At 44.1% G+C, this 19,109-nt stretch overlaps 1 protein-coding gene across 3 annotated transcripts in view; it reads right to left on the reverse strand.

Moving 5' to 3' along the window:
- The window catches only part of LOC133384403 (uncharacterized), a 101,576-nt gene that overhangs the window by 71,551 nt on the left and 10,916 nt on the right, over positions 1-19,109 (reverse strand). For all 3 annotated transcript variants that reach the window (XM_061626322.1, XM_061626323.1, XM_061626324.1), the window contains one exon: positions 18,268-18,389. In XM_061626322.1, coding sequence (XP_061482306.1) covers positions 18,268-18,389 — 122 coding nt within the window. The remainder of the gene's footprint in view (positions 1-18,267; positions 18,390-19,109) is intronic.

A 19,109-nucleotide genomic window follows, 5' to 3' on the forward strand; every position in this document is an offset into this window, starting at 1 on the left:
ACGTTGGAAGCCCTAGTGGAATCACAACCTCCCCTGCACTGTCAGAATTGACAACTTCAAAAGAAGGCTGGGCTCATTTAAATGATGACATTCCTCTTACACAGGGCAGAGCCAACTCCTGAGATAGACCAGCAGCATTTTTTAAACGCTTAGTGTGCAGATGACTGCTGCTGGAACAACATCTGAGCTCTGCTCTTACAGGGTTTCCAGCCTGAGCCCTGCACATAGCAGTCCAGGGTACCACTGAAGCCTTTCCTCTCCTCTGTACTGCTGAGGCTAACATTTAAATCAGAACACACAAGGCTCCAGAGTTAAGAGCCTAAGAACACAGCTCCGTTCAGGTCTGTTAAATTTGAAATGCCTCCCCCAGTTTTAATGTGCCTTTTCAGAATGAAAACTATTATGTATTCATGCTGGGTGCCTCCTTTTTTTTTAAAAAAGAAGAAGCTGTCACCTAGTAGGCTATTTCCTTGTGATCTAACTCAGCTAAAAACCAAACTATATGTTAGTTTTATAAGTTAAAAAAATCAGCTTTTTTTTTTTAATCCATGGGCAACATACTAAAAATATAGGATTGTAACTATGGTATGTGGGGAGAGAGGATTAACCTCTCTGCCTTGTGATGGTCCCAATTAATACCTCCCCATTCCCACTTCTCAGCCCTGAGAAAGACTGATGGGTGCCAAGTAGTGGCCTATTAGAAGAAGCAGAAGCATGAACTTTCAAAGTTCCATGTGAGTAAAGTTTATTCTATGATGCATTTCACAGCCTGTTGGGGCTTTCTACTTCTGAGGCTAGGGACAATACAGAAAGAACTAAAGTTTGCCAATCTTTATTTCTCTTTTCTTTTGGCTATGCCACAACTGTAGGTTCCTCCAACAGCTTACTAAAAAATCTGAGTTTCACTGATTTCAAAAGAGTATAATTTTCAAGCAAGTGTGCTTGTATTTAGAGCTCTAGATCAGTACAACTAGACATTTAAGCATGTGAATGTGCAAATAGCTTCCATGACTCTCCACAGAATACTTGCTGCTCACTTCATAGGTATAATGTGAAATGGTGAGCGAAAGCCACTGAAATTTATTTACCACCCAGTACTGTGAAATTCTGAGTGCCTTTTGTGAAATGTTACATGCGTACTTTGCTGTTAATTTAAATGTCTATTAATCTTGTGTTGCCACAGTCAGTTAGGATATGGTATAAAAAGAATTCACTTAAACTGACTTGTAGGCGGAAGTGTTTGTTCTCTAGTGCGGTCTTCAGGGGTGTTGAAATGCTGTGTATTGCAGTGCTGTTTCTCACTTCTTGCTTTGACCTTCACTATCACTCATAGGGTGAAGGTCATTCAGCACCTCCTAGCCCAGGGCCTACGTGGACGGAACACTGGACTGTTCTCAACTATATAAAAACAAGTTAGGTTGGTTGTTATTATTTTTATAACTGACTCTCAGAATGCAAAATGCCAAGGGCAACATACTAAAAATATAGGTACTATTACAGCAGCTCCAAGAGAGGCTAAATTAAAGTGCTTGGAGACCCATGTCAACTGTTTCCTGTGTTTTTGCAACAAAGATTTAATTTCCCTGGCAGCCTGGCAACGAATGGGCTATAATATGGGGACAAGAAATGAATATTATTGCAAGTCTCTTTCCAACATAACCCATGTGAATTATGTGTGACCACAGTGATAAAATTATTGCCCCCTCCCAAGTATAAAAGCTGTCCTTTATGGGCACATTTGATTTTGAAAGAAGCCCCTCTTATTTGGTTTAAATAATGAGGTCTCCTTGGCAATTAGACTCCAGCTAATTAAAACCCGTCCATCAGTTGAGCGTCTGAGTGAAAGATTTGCAACTGGAAAGGGACTGTGAGGCAGCAAAAACATTTTTTTAAAATAAAAATATTCATGGAATGTCAAGGGCCCTCCAGGAATATCAGCTAAGGAAAGTCACTGCAAAACCAGCTCATTAGCAAAGGAATCAGTAAATAGCCAAGTGACATTTACCACAAAAGCTTATTTCAACCCAGGCATTTCATTCTCTACTGGTTTATCAGAAGCTGGGATTTCTTTCTCTTTCCACTCCCCACCCCCAGTAGGTTATGTTAATAGCAGGACAAAAGGCTATGCTTCCCAACATGCATTGAGAGGAAATTGTCTGAATATTACAGATAATTACAGAGTGAAATCTGGTGGTAGTTTCTTCTCACACATGCACCCTAGTCAAATGCTAAAATGAACTCCCATTAGTGTAGTCCCATTGGTTTCAATCACTCTTAAGTATACATTTACTATGTCATGGAATAAGAGGAGAGGTCCTCTTGTGGATAAGGAATTGGTTAAGAAGCAGAAAGCAGAGAGTAGGAATAAACGGACAGTTCTCCCAATGGAGGGCTGTAGAAAGTGGAGTCCCTCAAGGATCGGTATTGGGACCTGTACTTTTCAACTTGTTCATTAATGACCTAGAATTAGGAGTGAGCAGTGAAGTGGCCAAGTTTGCTGATGACACTAAATTGTTCAGGGTTGTTAAAACAAAAAGGGATTGCGAAGAGCTCCAAAAAGACCTCTCCAAACTGAGTGAATGGGCAGAAAAATGGCAAATGCAATTCAATATAAACAAGTGTAAAATTATGCATATTGGAGCAAAAAATCTGAATTTCACATATACGCTCATGGGGTCTGAACTGGCAGTGACCGACCAGGAGAGAGACCTCGGGGTTGTAGTGGACAGCACGATGAAAATGTCGACCCAGTGTGCGGCAGCTGTGAAAAAGGCAAATTCCATGCTAGCGATAATTAGGAAAGGTATTGAAAATAAAACAGCCGATATCATAATGCCGTTGTATAAATCTATGGTGCGGCCGCATTTGGAATACTGTGTACAGTTCTGGTCGCCTCATCTCAAAAAGGATATTATAGAGTTGGAAAAGGTTCAGAAGAGGGCAACCAGAATGATCAAGGGGATGGAGCGACTCCCTTACGAGGAAAGGTTGCAGCATTTGGGGCTTTTTAGTTTAGAGAAAAGGCGGGTCAGAGGAGACATGATAGAAGTGTATAAAATTATGCATGGCATTGAGAAAGTGGATAGAGAAAAGTTCTTCTCCCTCTCTCATAATACTAGAACTCATGGACATTCAAAGAAGCTGAATGTTGGAAGATTCAGGAAAGACAAAAGGAAGTACTTCTTTACTCAGCGCATAGTTAAACTATGGAATTTGCTCCCACAAGATGCAGTAATGGCCACCAGCTTGGATGTCTTTAAAAGAAGATTAGACAAATTCATGGAGGACAGGGCTATCAATGGCTACTAGCTGTGATGGCTGTGCTCTGCCACCCTAGTCAGAGGCAGCATGCTTCTGAAAACCAGTTGCTGGAAGCCTCAGGAGGGGAGAGTGTTCTTGCACTCGGGTCCTGCTTGCGGGCTTCCCCCAGGCACCTGGTTGGCCACTGTGAGAACAGGATGCTGGACTAGATGGGCCACTGGCCTGATCCAGCAGGCTCTTCTTATGTTCTTATGTTCTTATGTAAATGTAGAATGTGCCATACCAACAAGGATATTTGAAAGCACTTGGTTATGCTGTTGTTGAATGATAGCAGAGATGGACTAATGCAATTCTTTAGGAGATTAATCCCTAAACATGAAATAATCCACAAACTCATCATATCGCAGTAGGTGCAGAAGAATCTATCCAACAAAGGGCTGCATTTCTTCCAAACCAATGTCCATAAGTACCTCCCTAATCCCAGTCTGGTACTTCTTAGGGGTAGAAGATTGAATCAAAATATTGCCACAATTTGTAAACAATATTTGAATAATATATTTAGTTTCTAACTTTATGCTGTGCAATTTGCATTGGATTAGGAAAAAAGACTATGGGTCCTAATGACAGGATTGATATAGCACAAATATTCAGTCCTTGGCTCATCAACCTTTGATATCGATGAACTGCATTTTTACAGCATGATACTCTAGGCGCCAAGATCTGGAACAGCAGAACCCTTGGCTGCTTTTACATCCCTGTTGCAACAGATCGTGTGCCCATGGTTTTTGCTTGTTTGTTTTTTCATTCATTTAAAATATTTATAATATTTACCTTTTGGGGCAAAACCTTGAAAGTTGCATCAGCATTACTGCAGGGAGCTGGTCATAAGAACTGCTGGATCAAACCAAAGACCCATCTAGTCCAGCATCCTGTTTCTCAACTAGATGCTTATGCCATAAGGGAAACCCACACGCAGGCTCTGAGCACAATAGCCCTCTCACACTGTTGTTCCCCAGGACTGGTATTCAGAGGCCTGCTGCTTCTGATTTCTGGAGGTAACATACAATCATCCTGACTAGGCCAGTTGTGGCCTCATGTAGATCAAGGCCATTCTTTCCTATTCCCCTAGGAATTTGCACTTGAAGTATGCACAATATTATAATGCAGCCTTTTACAGCATTACTTTCCTCTTAGATTGGAGAGCACTGGAGAGAGTTCTAGTTCCTTTTGTTTATTTACCAGTAAACAGACTGAGCAGGTAACAAACAAACAGGAATAGGCAAAGTCCCCAAAACACCACCATCACATCTGTAGTCCTAAGCTGAACATTTCTAGGCCTTTTGCACACACCTAGGTCAGGGGGCGGAGCGCACTGCTGCAGTGCCACTTCCTCACATGCATTCTTTCTGTATGGACATAATGGCTAGAGGTTTTGTCTGAAAAAAATGGACTGCCTTCAAGTCGATTCCGAATTATGGCGACCCTATAAATAGGGTTTTCATGGTAAGTGGCATTCAGAGGTAGTTTACCATTGCCTTCCTCTGTGGCTGTGAGGCAGTGACTGGCCCAAGGTCACCAGTGAGCTAGCTTCATCGCTGTGTGGGGATTCGAACCCTGGTCTCCCAGGTCGTAGTCCAACACCTTAACAATTACACCACACTGGCTCTCTAGAGGTTTTGTCTAGCCTCATTCAAAGTGCAGAGCTGTTGTCTCACAACCTGCCACCAGACCAGGCAATTTCATAGCCACCCTTTATACAGGTGGATTTGAGTTGGCTTAGCAAATGACTAAGAAGGTATGCTACTTTGATTGCTCTTTAACCATCACTGTTAGCCAAATCGAAAGCAAAAAGCTGCCCTTTTGTATATTGCATTAATTAACCAATACAAAATTCTTTACTCTTTCCCAACTGAGAGTGTAGATAAATTCCAGGAACATAGGGAGCTGCCTTATTCTGAGTCTGACCCTTGGTCCATCAAGCTCAGTATTGTCTACACTGACTGGCAGCGGCTCTTCAAGGTTTCAGGCAGAGGTCCTTCCCAGCCTTACCAGGAGATGCCAGCGATTGAACCTGGTGCAAAGCAGGTGCTCTACCATGGGACTACATGTCATTTATTTAAGACTAGCTGACTGGTCACAAGTGGAACTGGATACAATCAAATGCACTTCCCTTAAGAACATATGAAGAGCCTGCTGGATCATGCCAATGGCCCATCTAGTCATGTATCCCATTCTCAAAGTGGCCACCAGATGCCTGAGGGAGACCTGAAAGCAGGACTTGAGAGCAACAGGACTCTCCCCACCTGTGATTCCCAGCAATTGGTATTCAGAGACATACTGCCTCTGACAGTGGAGACAGAATCTAGCCATCGTGGCTAGTAGCCATCTTGCATTGTTTACTTCCTCTAGTCCTTTAAAGGAGAGATATTTGGGGGAGGGGTCATCAATGATATATACCCAAATAAAACCATCTTAATGGTTTGCATTTTAGATAACTTTCAGTTGCTTTCTAATTCTACAAAATGCCAATAGCAATTCTGGTAGTGAAAAGTGGCCAGTGCAATGGCATTAGCATTGCATGGCATGGGCATTAATTCACTAAGCAAAACTGTAATGGGAAAAATGATGCTGTGCAATGAAATTGTTTGGTCATATTTGAATGTACAGTTACTAGATGTTTCTAAAATGGATATGTCAATAACACAACCTTCAGTTTCCATAATATGTATTATCTTATGTATCTTATTGATGCAATTTTGGTGAGCAATCTCAGATTTTGGGCTCATCCAACTTGACCTCTTTCTCTCTGCTAGTTGTATTTCTCTCAGTATTTACATTTTGTCTCCTGAATATTAATCTGTATCTGACTATGTGTATTTATTTTACATAAAATAGAGATAAACATTGTTTATAAAGTTAGAAGATATTTATTTGCATATTGATGTTAATTCATACACCGCCCTATCCTAACAGGGTGTGTCGCTCAGTGGTACAGCACATGCTTTACAGGCAAAAGGTCCCAGGTTTCCCTGGCAGTCTCCAATTAGAGCTGAGAGACACCCCTATCCTGGACCCCTGGAAATCCTGGAGAGCAACTGCCAGTCAATGTTGGCAGTAGTCGGACCAATGGTAGTAGATGGACCAATGGTCAGATTCAGCATAAGGCAGCTTCCTATGGCTCAGGTAAGTTCAAAACATTATACATCTGACAACATATGAAACATATATGAGCACCACGTACTAAAGACTTTTTATGCAATGGGGGTCTCCTTGTGATGGAGTGCTGTTGACTTCATTGAACTTTTCATTGGGGTGAATGAGGCTTCCTGTGCTTACAAATTGCTAATTTCCACTACCATTGGCAAGCAACTGCAGTATCGATGAGATCATTGTTTGCTCTTTGGAGTTTATAGAAATGTGCTGCAGCCGGATTATTTTCCACATTGTCAAATTATTTAACCAAAATGTCATTTAGGTTTACGTTATTATAAAAGAAATGTTGGTCTTCTGGTTATTGTTGATCATAGCAAATAATCAACTTACAACTAAGGAGAAGGTTTGGTGGGTTGTTTTTTTTTATACCCTACATTTGAACATGAGGGTGATTAAAATTCATTATATTCTGGCAGAAATTCACTTCCTTCTGGCTGGGAATGCTGCCTGAAGAAAGAGAGAAAGCAAAACCAGAGAACAAAATATTTTCTGATCCCAACCTAGACAAATCCTCTGTGTTTGTAACAGATTGTGTGGCAAGTGGAGGTCTGCCAGGCAGAATTTCTCCTGTTACTGCAGTTCCTTGGTGGTAGAAACTGTCACCTGAGAAAACTTTTCTTATTAGTGATAGGGTTGAATCCAACAAGTCATTGGTCCCAGGCTATGGTCTGAAGGCACATGAGGCCACCACCTTGCTGAAGCTAAGCAGGTCTGGGTCTGGCAGTGCCTGGATGGGAGACCACCTGGTAACAGGTATGCTGCTTTGGCTTATATGATGAAAGAAAGGCAGGATATAAATGAAATAAATATATAAAATTGCACGGAATGAATTCCGTTCATGCAATGAATTTTACCTCCTCCTGCTATGTGCCCCCTGCAACCCCCCAAATCTGCTCTTGGTTTTTACCCAACTTGCTGGACCAGATTTGAGTGGATGTGGGGGGCATGCAAGGAGAGAGGAGGGAAAGTCCTGTTAAAAGCTATTCAGCTCATGCAATGACTTTGTTGGCTCTAATCCTTCAATATTCACTTTATTTATATTGCACCATCAAGACAGCCCTTTACAGGAGAGTAGTCCAAAGGGTGGCCCAGAAGGGTGTCATGTTCCTGAAGTCTGGCACCATATTGTATCAAGCCCTGAAACATGTACCTTCAGAAAAAGAATGATTCACTAGGAGGAGGGGGGAAATGATCAAAATTATCATGATCTACCATTTTTAAAACTGCTGTGAGGGAAAAAAAGAAAAATTACTACCATTTTTACTGTGTATCTACCTTGCGTCTTGAATGTCAGTAATGCAATCTGAGAAACATGTTTACAAATATTTCAAATCCTCATGTATCTTGTGAAGAAAAAATAGCAAAGGACAGAAACTCTACTCTTTATACTTGATGTGGGTGTAACTGATGATATAAGACTGCAACATCTCCATCTGTGCAAAAGATGGACTAAAAATAAAAAACAAATAATTAGATCATTGTTTTGGGGGTTTGGAAGCAATAATGTCAGCAGTTCTACAGAAGCCAGAGAGTGAAGCAGCGTCTTGCCACAAGCCAGTGATGATGGATAAGCAGACCTACAGATGCAAGACCTCCCATCTTATATGGTATGTAATGTCCTACTGTCAACTCTCATGAGAAGCTGACCTTCTCCTCACTAAAATGCTGAATTTCTTGCTTTGATTTGTCTCCTAGCAAACTGTGGGGAAAAGTCATATCTATGGGATCATCTCATACTAATTTACATAAGGGGTTCACTCACCAACGATGGTCAAGAAGCAGGTATAAATTTGCAAAGCTGGAGAAGATAAGATCTTGTTACAAATTAAAACCAATTATGAGCTGGTCCTTGCAATGAGGAGCAATGGGATGCCTATGGTAGTAATCTCTCCGGATCTCAATGGAACATACTTCCAAGTAGTACTGTGTTGAAACCTATCCTCCAGTTTCTCAAAAGTTCTTTTACCCTATGAAATAGGGTTCTATTTTGCTGCCTCTTTCTCAGGGAACTTTAGAATTGCTTTATAATTCTGATGGGTGTATGGTTGAGCTTACATTACCATCACAAGATGACTGTGAGTAGTATGTGGGTGTATGTGTGTTTCTTTCCATTAAAGATTTTCCCAGTGATCTGCAGCCTCCCTAGCTGCCTGTACTTCCTGACCCCTTGGGAAAAGCTATTTTGTGACATCTTCCCCTGATATTTAAGTGCCTCTTGAGTGCCTGAGATCGGTGTGGTCACTGGTTTCTTTTTTAAGGGAAGTCTTCCTTTTTAACTTTTTTACCTTTAGAAAAAAAACTTTCTATACTAATTTCTTTAAAAGTAAAACAGACTTCACTTACAAAACAGCAACAAATAACTGGCAGACATACTGTAGGTAGCCTCTCGACTTTCCTGTGCTTATAGGAAAGCCTAGCTGAAGACATTGTAGGCTTTTCAGGAAATGAAAGCACCTAGGAAGGCTGTAGAGAACAGACCACCAGAGAGTTTATTTGTAGCACAAAAGAAAGGACTCTCACAAACACCCCTTGGCCACTTTGAAAGTAAGGTAAGCATGACCAAAAAAATCTGCACTCCACCTATTAGAATTTGACTGAAATGTTCTCTCCCCTTGGTAAGTTTCAGATACGAAGTATCCAGTTACTTGAAAAGTACATTCCTGTACACCAGGCATGGCTAAATTTTGGCCCTCCATTTGTTGCTGGATTGCAACCTCCATCATCCTTTGGCCATGCTGGCTGGGCTGATGGAAGTTGAGTCCAACAACATCTGGAAGTTCACAGGTTCCCCACCTCTGATGTACACTATTCTGCTTGCAAGTATAGCTTTGATTAGCCTGTGCAGCCGATTCTATCAGATGCATGGCTGGTCCTATTCTCTCCAGTTGTAGCTGTGCCCTTTCCCATGTGAATTCCTACACTTGCCCTGCTTTTTATTTCCTTCCACAAGGCCATCCAGACTGAGGTCTTGTTGTTTTGTAGGTGTACCATGCAACCTGTCATTGATGCAATAATAGTACATTGCTGATGGATTTATACTTGGTCATCTACACATCATTCTACTTTACTAGCTGTTCTGCGATGCTTCTCCAATGTTACCATATTCTTGCCATCTGAAGGGACACTCTTGTGCTATAGTGCAACAAAAGCAACACACACACACACCCTGGAACATTTGCAGTATGAAATGTTACAGGATTCAGCAGCAAGCTACGGGACATGGACAGATTAGAAACAAAGCAATATGTCTGCTCTCAAACTTTTGCAGGCACAAACAGTTTAAAAAATGGGATGGTGTGTAACCTCCCTGATATCACAAATCATCATGAATGCACAATAAAAAGGAAGTCTGGAGGGGCCTCCACCCTTGGTTCTTTGCTTGAGATGGCTGATGGTCCCATGTCTTAAACTGTGAATTGCGATAGTGTTTTTTGCTCCAGACCATGTCCACTATACGTCATAAATACATAATGTTGGCCCTAAGAAATGTTTGTCACCTTTGTCACTACTTCTGTGATCTGCTGCCCGCGCACAGACTCATGTGCCATGGTATCCACTTCAGAAGCAAAAACAAACAACTCCTTTCAGTGTTTTGGTGTTATTTGCATGCAAGGTTTATAAAGGAGCTACTCACTGGAATACTAAGAAAGATAAACAGATGGCAAAACTCTAAAGCCTGTTTCTGGAAACCTACTTGGAGAGAACAGCTAATCCATTGTTCAGAGTCTGAAAAATATTATGAGTCTGGAGTGGGAAATGGATGTGGAGAGAGATCCAAGAAAACAAAGTTCAAGGAGCAGAAATTCATTGTGGCTTTCCCGAAGCAGACATAGGAGCCCAAATGTAGAAGAGGCCATGTAAAAGGTGTGTATGTGAAGGCAGTGGGCTGGGAAGGTATGTTATCAGCACACAGTAGCCACATAACTGGCTGTCTAAATACAGATGTGCCAATATAAAGGTTTCCTTAGCCTGATGGGTAGAATTGTGTTAGGTGTCAGAAAGAAAGTCAGCAGTTTGTTATGACAACAAGGCATGTCAGTTACATAGCCATGATGGAAATGGAAAGGCAGATTGAGCTTCATTTATTGTTAATTAAAGGGAAAAGGAAGGACAGACAGATGAACAATGGCTTTTTTAATGTTTAAAATTCTTGTTCAGTTGTGTTCCTTTCCTACTGATACAAAGAACAAATAAAACACACAACTGTAGTACTAAAAAATGCCCAGCAATGTCCTTCAGGCACCAGGCTTGTGCTTCAAAATAGGGAAACTCTTCCATATATACAAGAGGTGTATACAAGGGCAGACCCAGGACCTCAGCTGGTGCATGTATGTCCTATGACCAGCATTTTAAAAAAATGTTTAGCTATCAGGAAACCCTATCCAGATAAGACTCATCTGCCAAGGAACCTTTGCAAATCTGCTTCATAATAACAGTGTGTTGCCAAGGATTGTGACACAAATTCTAAGACACACACATATTGAATGAATGGTACTTAGCTGGGCTTCACCATTGCCCTCCATGAAGAGAGAGTGCACAGTGTGCTGCATCTAGCACATTCTTGTGACTGCACATTACAGGGAAAGATAGATAATTGTAGGGTACCTCTTCTAGGTAGTGATTCTTAGCAGTATTTTAGTGCATATTTCTCCAAATGTACACATTCTGCCTAATATACACATATTAGGAGAAAGCCAGTATGGTGTAATGGTTAGAGTGTTGGACTGGGTTCAGGGAGACCAGGTTCTAACCCCTGCTTGGCCCTGAAGCTCAATGGGTGGCCGTGGGCCAGTCATATTCTCTCAGCCTAACCTGTCTGGCAGGTTGTTGTGAGGATAAAATGAAGAGGGGGAGAACCATGTTTGTATCCCACCCTGACATCCTTTGAGGACAGGTGGGAAATAAATGTAGTAATAAATAAACAAACAAATGTTGGTAGTGCAACTTCCCCTAATGCAATGCAATAATGTATTATATGCATTTTTATTTATTTATTTATTATTGCATTTGTATACCGCCCCACAGCCAAAGCTCTCTGGGCAGTTTACAACTATTAAAAACATTAAAAGCAAATATATAAATTTAAAAACACATTTTTAAACAGCAATTTAAAAACACATGCTAAAATGCCTGGGAGAAGAGGAAAATCTTGACCTGGCACCAAAAAGGTAACAGTGTTGGCGCCAGGCACACCTCGTCAGAGAGATCATTCTATTATTTGGGGGCCACCACTGAGAAGGCCCTCTCCCTTGTTGCCAGACTCCCAGCTTCCCTCAGAGTAGGCGCCCAGAGGAGAACCTCTGATGTTGAGCATAGTGTACGGGTCGGTTCATGTCAGGACAGGCATTCCATCAGGTATTGTGGTCTCAAGCTGTGTAAGGCTTTATAGGTTAAAACCAGCACCCTGAATTGAGCTCTGAAACATACAGGCAGGCAATGCAAGTGGGCCAGAATCGGTTTTATATGTTCGAACCATCTGGTCCCTGTTACCAATCTGGCAGCTGCATTTTGCACAAGCTGCAGTTTCCGAACCATCTTCAAAGGCAGCCCCACGTAGAGTGCATTGCAGTAATCTAATTTGAAGGTTACCAGAGCATGGACAACTGAAGCCAGGTTATCCCTGTCCAGATGCGGACGTAGTTGGGCCACCAACCGAAGTTGGTAGAAGGCACTCCGTGCCACCGAGGCTACCTGGGCCTCAAGTGACGGAGATGATTCTAGGAGAACCCCCAAGCTACGAACCTGCTCCTTCAGGGGGAGTGCAACCCCATCCAGAACAGGTTGGACATCCACCATCCAGTCAGAAGAACCACCCACTAGCAGCATCTCAGTCTTGTCTGGATTGAGCTTCAGTTTATTAGCCCTCATCCAGTCCATTGTCGCAGCCAGGCACCGGTTCAGCACATTGACAGCCTCACCTGAAGAACATGAAAAGGAGAAAGAGGTGCATGTCATCAGCATACTGATGGCAATGCACTCCAAAGCTCCGGATGACCGCACCCAACGGTTTCATGTAGATGTTGAACAGCAGGGGGACAGAACTGACCCCTGCGGAACCCCATATTGAAGAGTCCAGGGTGCCGAGCAATGTTCCCCAAGCACCACCTTCTGCAGCCCACCCGCCAAGTAGGAGCAGAACCAGCGCCATGCAGGCCCTCCCACTCCCAACTCAGCCAGTCTTCCCAGAAGGATACCATGGTCGATGGTATCGAAAGCCGCTGAGAGATCAAGGAGAATCAACAGAGTCACACTCCCCCTGTCTCTCTCCCAACAGAGATCATCATACAGGGCGACCAAGGCTGTTTCCGTGCCAAAACCAGGCCTGAAACCCGACTGAAATGGATCCAGATAATCGGTCTCATCCAAGAGTGTCTGGAGCTGGCCTGCCACCACTCGTTCAAGGACCTTACCCAGGGATGGAACATTTGCCACCTGCCTATAGTTATTAAGATTTTCTGGGTCCACGGAGGGTCTCTTCAGGAGTGGTCTCACCAGGGCTGGTTCTAAAGGGCGGCCAGGCTGGGCACTGGCCCGAGGGCCCCAAAACTACAGGAGCCACTGAGGGGCCTTCTGCTCCCCTTCCACGATCTGTGCCCCCCCACACCCCCACTTACCTGTCAGCCGGCTTTTTAGCATTGCCCTTAATGAAGATGGCGGCCGCAGCTTCCCTAAGGTACTGAAGTTGCTGCCACCATCTTAGTTGATGGCAGAGATGTGCGCACATAGCACGCATGTGTGCCATCAACAAAGATGGTGGCAGAGGCTTCATTCCCCTTAGGGAAACCATGGCCACCATCTTCATTAAGGACAATGGTAAAGACTAGACAGGTAGGGGGCCGTGGGGGGCACACGTGCATGCGTACGCGTGCACACCCACCCACCCACCAGGGGGCCAGGGCAAGCTGATGTCCAAGGGCCCCCACGTGCCTGGAGCCGGCCCTGAGTCTCACTACCACCTCTTTCAGGTAGCCAGGGACCACTCTGTCTCTCAGAGAGGCAATAATCAATTCCCTGGCCCAGCCAGCTATTCCATCCCTGCTAGCTTTTATTAGCCAAGAAGGGCAAGGATCCAGTACAGAAGTGGTTGCACAAACCTGTCCAAGCACCCTGTCAACGTCCTCAAGCTGTACCAACTGAAACTCATCCAAGAAATCGGGACAAGGTTGTGCTATGGATACCTCGCTTGATTCACCTGCTATAACACTGGAGTCTAAGTCCTGGTGGATGCTAAAGATTTTATCCTGGAAGTACCTAGCAAATTCATTACAGTGGGCCTCAGATGGTTCTACCATGTCCTTGGGGCCAGTGTGCAATAGCCCCCGGACAATTCTGAAGAGCTCCGCTGGGCGGCAGATTGTTGATTTGATAGTGGCAGCAAAATATTGTTTTTTTGCTGCCCTCACTGCCCCTAAATACAGCTTACCACAGGCACTTATCAGTGTGTAATTGCCTCCACCAGGAGTTCGTCTCCATCTGCACTCAAGCCATCTCCTATATTGTTTCATCGCTCTCAGCTCTGGGGTACACCATGGAGCCGTACAAGCTCTACACAGGAGAGGGCGCTCAGGAACAATCATGTCAACCGCTTGGGACATTTCTGTATTCCACAGTTCAACCAGGGTTTTGACAGGAGCGCCAGCCCTATCAGCTGGAAAACTCCCCAGAGCCCTTTGGAAACCATTCAGATCCATTAGTCTCTGGGGGCGGACCAACTTAATAGGTCCCCTGCCCTTGCAGAGGGGAAAAGCCACTGTAAGTCTAAACTTCAGCAAGTAGGCCCCCCACATTCAGATCACCATCTCCATGTCCAGTTGCAAAAACGAAGTCTAAAGTATGCCCTGCTACATGTGTTGGGCCAATGGCATATTGGGACAGTCCTGTGGTTATCATGGAGGCCATGAAATCCTGAGCCGCCCTGGATAAGGTGGCCTCGGCATGGATGTTGACATTGCCCAGAACCAACAGTCTGGGGGATCTCAACAGTACACCCGAGACCACCTCTGTCAGCTCAGCTAGGGAGTCTGTTGGGCAGCGGGGTGGGTGGTACACCAACAGAATCCCCAGTCTATCCTGCTGACCCAACACAAGGGTCACAAACACTCAAAACCAGTACCCTGATGCTGAACCAGGTACCCTGGTAGGCATAGCTGGGAGAGAATGACTCCTCCCTGCTTGCCCACCCAGATCGGCTGCCTCATCCACAATTAAACCATGAATGAGGGAGATCTTATTATGCACCGATCTGGCATTTAGAAGCAGCATCCGGAGGTCTGAGAGCTGGCTGATAGGGCAACCAACAAACCTGCAGGTGTGGGGAGGACCAGAACAAGGCTAAGTCGTTAACTGCCTGGGGAGGACCGGAACAAGGCTAAGTCGTTAACTGCCTGGGCTGTGTTCCCCTTACCTGGCAAGTCCTCCTCACAACACCATATCTCCCTCGACCCGCCACTACACTGATTGTGGCCCCCTCAAGTCTCCCCACTTGGCTCTGAGTCCTCTCTCCCAGGCACATGATTCAAGACCCGCAAAAAGCCAGGCAATCTGCGGAGCAGGAGCCACCTCAGCCAGCCAGCTTATGTATCTCCTCCAGGGAAGGGACAGGTGGATGATATCAGCAACAGCCAGCTGAGTGCCTGGGGACCTGGTCCTGCAAGGTGTGACAACCTGCAGAGCAGAAGTCCAACAGGGAGAGGGCGGTGGCAGTGGTGGCAGTGGTGGCGGCGGTGGCGGCGGTGGCGGCGGTGGCGGCGGTGGCGGCGGTGGCGGCGGTGGCGGCGGTGGCGGCGGTGGCGGCGGTGGCGGCGGTGGCGGCGGTGGCGGCGGTGGCGGCGGTGGCGGCGGTGGCGGCGGTGGCGGCGGTGGCGGCGGTGGCGGCGGTGGCGGCGGTGGCGGCGGTGGCGGCGGTGGCGGCGGTGGCGGCGGTGGCGGCAGTGGCGGCAGTGGCAGCAGTGGCAGCAGTGGCAGCAGTGGCAGCAGTGGCAGCAGGCTCTCCTTCTTCCCTGGGCGATGGTGATCCCCTTCCTCCTGCAGGCACTGGGTCTCCCAAGCCACCTCAGCCAGCCAGCTTATGTATCCCCTCCAGGGAAGGGTGGACGATATCAGCAACAGCTGGCTGAGTGCCTGGGGGCCTGGTCCTGCAAGGCGTGACACCTGCAGAGCAGAAGTCCAAGAGGGAGAAGGCGGTGGCAGTAGCTCAGCAGCAGCAGCAAGCAAGCAGGTAGGCAGGCAGACAGCAGCAGCAAACGGCTCTCCTTCCCTGGGTGGTGGTAGTCCCCTTCCTCCTGCAAGCACTTAATATATGTATTGTTGTAAACACTACTTGGCTGGAGAACTGCATTGCAATATTCAGAGAAATGCAAAGTTTTGAAGGATGGCTGTGTTTCGGCTTCCATGTTGTTTCAGAGGGTATAAATTAGGTACGTTTGCCTTAAAACATGAACTTAATTGAATTTCTCCCCCTTCCCTACTTCTTTGTGAAGCTTGTCCACTACTGATCTTATCATTGAGGAACTCGTGATAAATTTCCCTAGAACACAGATTTGAATCTGCATCCCTAACAGTTAGATTTTGGTCCGAATGAGATGTTATGGTGACAAAGGATTGCTGCCAAAAATGGCACCCCTGTGTTTAGTTCTTCCCTAATCCCTTGCAACATCTTGTGAAACTCTGTGTTGCAGTATTCATTTATTTGGGATTTCATCAGATTGGTCCCCTCAAAGATTTCCAGCTAACAAACACTGGTAAATCCTGGGATTTGCACAGTTAGAAGGTTGATACTGAGTTTGTCTGCTAGAAGAGAGGTAAATATTTAGTCCTGGCTATTTTTATCTAAGCTGTACTTGGACAACTGCCAGAGTAAAGCATCTAAGCAGAGCAAGGCTGAACAGGAACACTGTGAACTTAACCACTCCCCTTCCCCCCAAATAATTCTCTCTCCTTTAATTCAACTGTTTTCTGCTCAGAACCAACAAGGATGCAGACAGGAAATGGGATTCTACATACAACTACGATTAAAAGGAAATGACAGACATAGCTGGAACTTATAAACTGCTGTTGTTTGTAATGACTAAAAGTAAAATCAAGGTCTGGAAACCCTTTATGTCCTCATAATGTGGAATGCACCTTCCCCATTATACACCCACATCTTCAAAGAACTGTGGTGGAGCTGATTTTTATCACAGTCTGCTTGTCTTTTGGGCACTTGAGGATAGCAGTTCTTTTGCTGGACTCAAATTCACACACATTCTGAAAGCCATGCATGAGAAGAGATTTATCTTCCTCTATGGTCTCTTTGGCCTGTGAACTCACGGAAACCAAAAACCCCATTAAAACCAAACATACATGTTCACATCTTTGTATGTACCAGTCGGAACAAAGGAGAAAAGGAGAGTATTCATCCAACTTATCCACTGTGCATCATGATAATTGGGAAGGGAGATTTAGGTCACTTCCAGATTTGCATAAAGTTTGCAGGGAGATTAGATGGTCTTGGCTATTTATTAATCATTCATTCTGACATCTGTCATGTGTATGTGTTGTCATATGACATCACCTAAAACAATTGTTATCCCATAGTTTCCAGTGCATTTTACTGATGCAAAAAGTCTGGGGGGGATGGGACAAGATTGTTGAACAAGAGCACCAAAATCACTTTAATTGCACACCCTGAATTTGCTGGTATGTTATTGAATCCCACCCCAAAATAGTGACAGTCGGGAAGAGTGCTTAGGTTCAATGCAAACAACAACAACGAACATTCAAACAAAGAGCAATTCAAGGAAACGGCTACTGAGGAACCACTTTTTCAAAGAGATATACAAGGAGATGCTGGAGAAAGGTCTGTTCCTGACTTGATACAGGCTATTCTTTTTCAGGGAGCAAAGCACTGGAGTAATTCATCTGTGGAGAACCTCCAACTGTCAGCAGCTTGGCACGGGCAATTTGCTGCTGTTTTCACTTTTGCATGCCATCTCCACCATGCAGAAATGGACACATTCAAAGGGGAGAAAGGACATATCTATTTTTTAGGCGGAGGGGGGAAAGAAATGCTTCTACATAAAAAGCAGCCCTAGGCTGTGTTTTACTGATGCTGTGAACAGAGACGTTACTAAAAACAGATGTGAGATGTTGTGCTTGTCATGTTTACTTATTGAGCGGTGTGCAGCATTATGCAGTGACCAAAATAAACCCACAGTGGACATGCAGATTTTGTTATTCTAATAGCGTCATATATACACTCAAAAACAAACAAACATAAATACATGCAACAGTAATTTTCAAAGCACAGCTTCATCCTTACACAGAAAACTATGCAGGACAAGCTGGAACAACAGCGCAAAATCTTTGCAGCAGATACATTTTCCCTGAACAAATCTATCAAGTATAAATCATTAATAACAAGTTTAAACCCATGAAAAATTGGGTGCACATCAAAATGTGCATCTGAGTGCAGATGCTGTTTAACAGCACAGCTTTGCTGACAGCATTTGGATATGCATGAAAACTAACTTCACAGATGGTGACAGCAATATGTGCAAGTGTTAAAAGTGAAGAAGGAAGTGGCCTGAAAGGGAAATTTATGAGCCACCTTCTTTAAGAAACAAGAGCACTTATCACATGTCCAACTGTAAAATGCAGCTTTGAAAGAAAAAGAGAATTGTTAAAAAAAAAAGTTGGTTAGGAAAATAAGAGAATACCCAAAGGTGGGGCACGCTTTTCAAACAGATATGTTTTTACGGTGCTGAACTTTTAGCTGACAGTGTCCCTTTTACATTAGCTGACTGTGGTACCTACAAGGGCTTCCTCTTTGTGAAGCTAACTCTTGGCAGGCTTTCCCTCTCCTCTTTCCCAGTGACGATAGCCTCTGCTGCTTTTTCATTGGCCTGCCTGTCATCACCAGCGTCTGGAGGCTTTTCCTGTGGAAATAAAAAGATATGGGCAGGAGAGCAGACATATTTGGTAATGTTTTGCTTCAGAGTTTCCTGTTCATAAGGCTTTTGCTTCAGCTGCAAAAATGCTAGTTTGGGGTGAAAGAGAGAGGAGAGTGAGAAGATATTGGAACTAATTCTAAACAGACCTTAAGCATACAAACTTGTCTAAGTAAGCCACTTCAAGAAAGACAGAACATAGACAAGGTTCATTATTTAACTGCAGAGGATATTCAAATAATGAGACAAATCAGATCTCTAGTCCTGATGAGGATTACATTTCAGGGCAACTACTAACCAGTCTTTCAAACATTCCCTGGCCCCACAATGCAATCATTCTCTGTGCTGCCCAAGTTTTACTTTTACTTTAAAAGACTAGAACTGAAACATTAGAAAAGTATAGTATTTAACTAACTTATGTGGGAAATAGTCGGTTCATAAAGCACAATGCCCTTATTAATCAGGTCTTTGGTACTTTTACTTTTTCCAGTCAAGTATGTGAAACAATCAGAGCCCACCACCTTTCTCAGAAAGAAATAGGGATAGAAAGATCTGTTAATTTTTGTTATCTCAGTTTCTCAACTTTCCAATCTTAAATGCAGTTCTCCACATTTCCACAGCATTTTGTGATTTTTTTAAAAAAAATCCTCATACAAACTGGACCATTGGTCTCACCTGAAGGGTGATTTTCATATGAGTACGGCCCTC

This window comes from Rhineura floridana, chromosome 4, assembly GCF_030035675.1.
Source record: "Rhineura floridana isolate rRhiFlo1 chromosome 4, rRhiFlo1.hap2, whole genome shotgun sequence".
Classification (NCBI taxonomy): domain Eukaryota; kingdom Metazoa; phylum Chordata; class Lepidosauria; order Squamata; family Rhineuridae; genus Rhineura; species Rhineura floridana.